Source organism: Buceros rhinoceros, unplaced genomic scaffold (assembly GCF_000710305.1).
Source record: "Buceros rhinoceros silvestris isolate BGI_N320 unplaced genomic scaffold, ASM71030v1 scaffold24315, whole genome shotgun sequence".
NCBI classification, from domain to species: domain Eukaryota; kingdom Metazoa; phylum Chordata; class Aves; order Bucerotiformes; family Bucerotidae; genus Buceros; species Buceros rhinoceros.
Window position 1 is genome coordinate 16,522 of NW_010414942.1, and position 2,535 is coordinate 19,056.

A 2,535-nucleotide genomic window follows, 5' to 3' on the forward strand; every position below is an offset into this window, starting at 1 on the left:
GTCAGTTTAAGATGATAGCCAGTATGACGCTACAGCTAAACAAGAAAAGAGGCGTCTTTTGCTGTGTCTCACAGGTACAACTGTGTGTGTGAAAGAAACCTGAAGGACAGTATCACTGGTTTTGAAATTAGATTGTTCGAGTCTATGGAATCTTTAATGGGTGCGGCATGTCAGTATGCAATCTTAAAGCATAGGACAGGGTAGTGATGGCCATATTGCAGAGCTCCTGGGGGTCAGCTAACGCAGGGTTTGGGAAAGGAGAAGGCAAACAGAAGAAAGAATTTTAAAAATAAACCAGTAACTTAGGTCAAAATGAGTCTAAACGACACTGTTAAATAATCCGTAGATAGGCAGGTTGTGATCATTTTGTCCCTGAGAACAAACAAACACACTTGTACAAGTGCTATAAAAAATAGAAATCCTTCTAGTTATTGGTACAATGAAGAGAATCTAAAAAAGAAAACAACAACAAAAAAAACCCTTAACACATTTGTCCTGAATAACCTTATAATGGCCTTAAAATAAAACAAATATGGAAGGAATATTCTAAGCATCAATAAGTTATGTTCAATGTAACTATTTCACAGCACAATTTCCAGGAACAGCCCTGCTGTATTTTACCATCAAGGAGTTTAATGCTGTTGAATAGCCAGAAGATTTATTTCACTTGTTCACAAGGATCTAAAACATATGAGAATAAACCGGTTACTTTTAAAGTTGAACTATAGAACTAAGCTCACTGAATTTTCAGGAACTTTTCACAATCTGAAAGCTGAAACTTTGGTTGTTTTGAAAGCACCCACCTGAAGTGCCATTTCTGGGAATAAAATGCAGTGACAGCATCCTCATACCTGCTGACATTTCCAAGAAGCCCAAGTCTGAGTTCCCCCGCAACGTACTCGCACGCATACAAGGAGTTTCAACCCACGGAGCTCCAGAGTTTTGGTTGTACAGAAGCCTGACATGAAGAGCTCCCACCTTGGACTGGTGTTCCAAGAGCATCCAGGTGTGATGCTGAGGCTCTAACACTCAAGGAATCCCACTGGCACTGAGGAACCTGTGGTTGGTGGCATCACTCCAGCCCTTCCAGCTCCCTCCAGCTGAGCTTTAATCTAAGCCAAGTTCAGGAGGCCAAGGGCTGTGCCAAAGAGACCCCCACTCCCCTCAGGTGACCACCAGCCTTCAGTGAAATAGTACAAGACTACAGGCTACAGAGAATGGCAAAGTTCCAGGCTCACCCTAAATCTGCAACTTTTGACCCACAGCCATGGAGTGTGGTGACGATGAGCAGAAATTACAGGGAGTGAGAGGGTGGAAGGAAAAAAAAACCCACTCACCAGAGAGTAAGTAACGTCAAATGTAAAAAGTACCATCCTACACCAGAAACAAATACGGTATCTGCCAGTTGAGAATTCAACTGTTCTGCTCTCTGGCCTCATGGTGATGATGCAAAACAAATGCGTGCAGTAGTGGAGTAGTAGCTGGTAAGACACAATTCCCCTTCATACTACCGTTTTTAAAAAATGCACAAGCAACCTCAAAACTACAGCTCGGCGGTGGGAGGCAGGATCATTCACCAGGCACGTGTGGGAGGGTGCATCGCCAGAGCCGGAGCTTGTTTCTAGCCTTGGTTGAGACCTTTGGGTGGACGTGTCGCTTTTCACGTCCTCGGCTCCAAACTGGAGGTACCTGTCTGTCTCTCTGAAGTACTTAGGAATACTCCTAGGAATACTGCCAAATCCCAGTTATAGGTTGTAGCAGTAGGACAGAGTGGTGTTTATGAAAATACCATATACGGTTTATTAAAGTTTTTGATTTATTGCCATGATTCGTCTTTTGCCCCCAGAAGTCTGGTTCACACACTATATATATAGCAGAGAGGAAGCTGAAATCTCACAACGTGACAAACAGTATTAGTTTAAAAAACCCAGGAGAGTGGAAGAAAAGGGAGATTTTGATGGTTTCTGAGAGTTCAGCAGAAGCACAATTACAGTTTGCAACACAGCGGTATCGACTCTATGACAGAACCGATCGCATTCTTTATTGCCTAAAGAAAACGCCAATGCTACCACACCCCACGGAATGCTCACACTTCGCAATCAAAGGTACTTCAGTCCATGTGCATGTGTGTACACGTGTGTGCTCGTACAGAGAATTTTTTTCTTGTCTTCTGTGTGATTTTATGGAGATTTGCTCATCCTGCGATTTGTCAGAAGTAGCCAGGAAGATAGTTTAATCCTGTTTGCTGTTGCAAGACTGTCGAACAGATGATTTCTGATGCTCCAACAACGTGATTGACTTTTCGGAATTTTCTAAGTTTCTGAGCAGAGTCTCTAGCCGCCTTTTGATTTTCTTCTGATCCTCAATGGCACATCCGATTACCACAGACTGGAATTTCTGATCGATGGGTCCTGCTGGCACGTCAGATGTGCACGCACCGTAAAGCGACATTAGGCGGATTTTGGCATCTTCCAAATCATCTAGAAGTTTATTGACAATTTCATCAATCATCTTTGTGGCATGCAGTAGGGATTC

General features: G+C 43.1%; 1 protein-coding gene across 1 annotated transcript in view; it reads right to left on the reverse strand.

Moving 5' to 3' along the window:
* Positions 1-1,798: 1,798 nt before the first annotated feature.
* Positions 1,799-2,535, reverse strand: part of BAG2 (BCL2-associated athanogene 2) — a gene marked incomplete at its 5' end in the record, with an annotated part of 7,786 nt that continues 7,049 nt past the window's right edge. Inside the window, one exon of the mRNA XM_010137265.1 lies at positions 1,799-2,535. This exon is cut by the window's right edge and continues 24 nt beyond it. Coding sequence (XP_010135567.1) covers positions 2,233-2,535 — 303 coding nt within the window.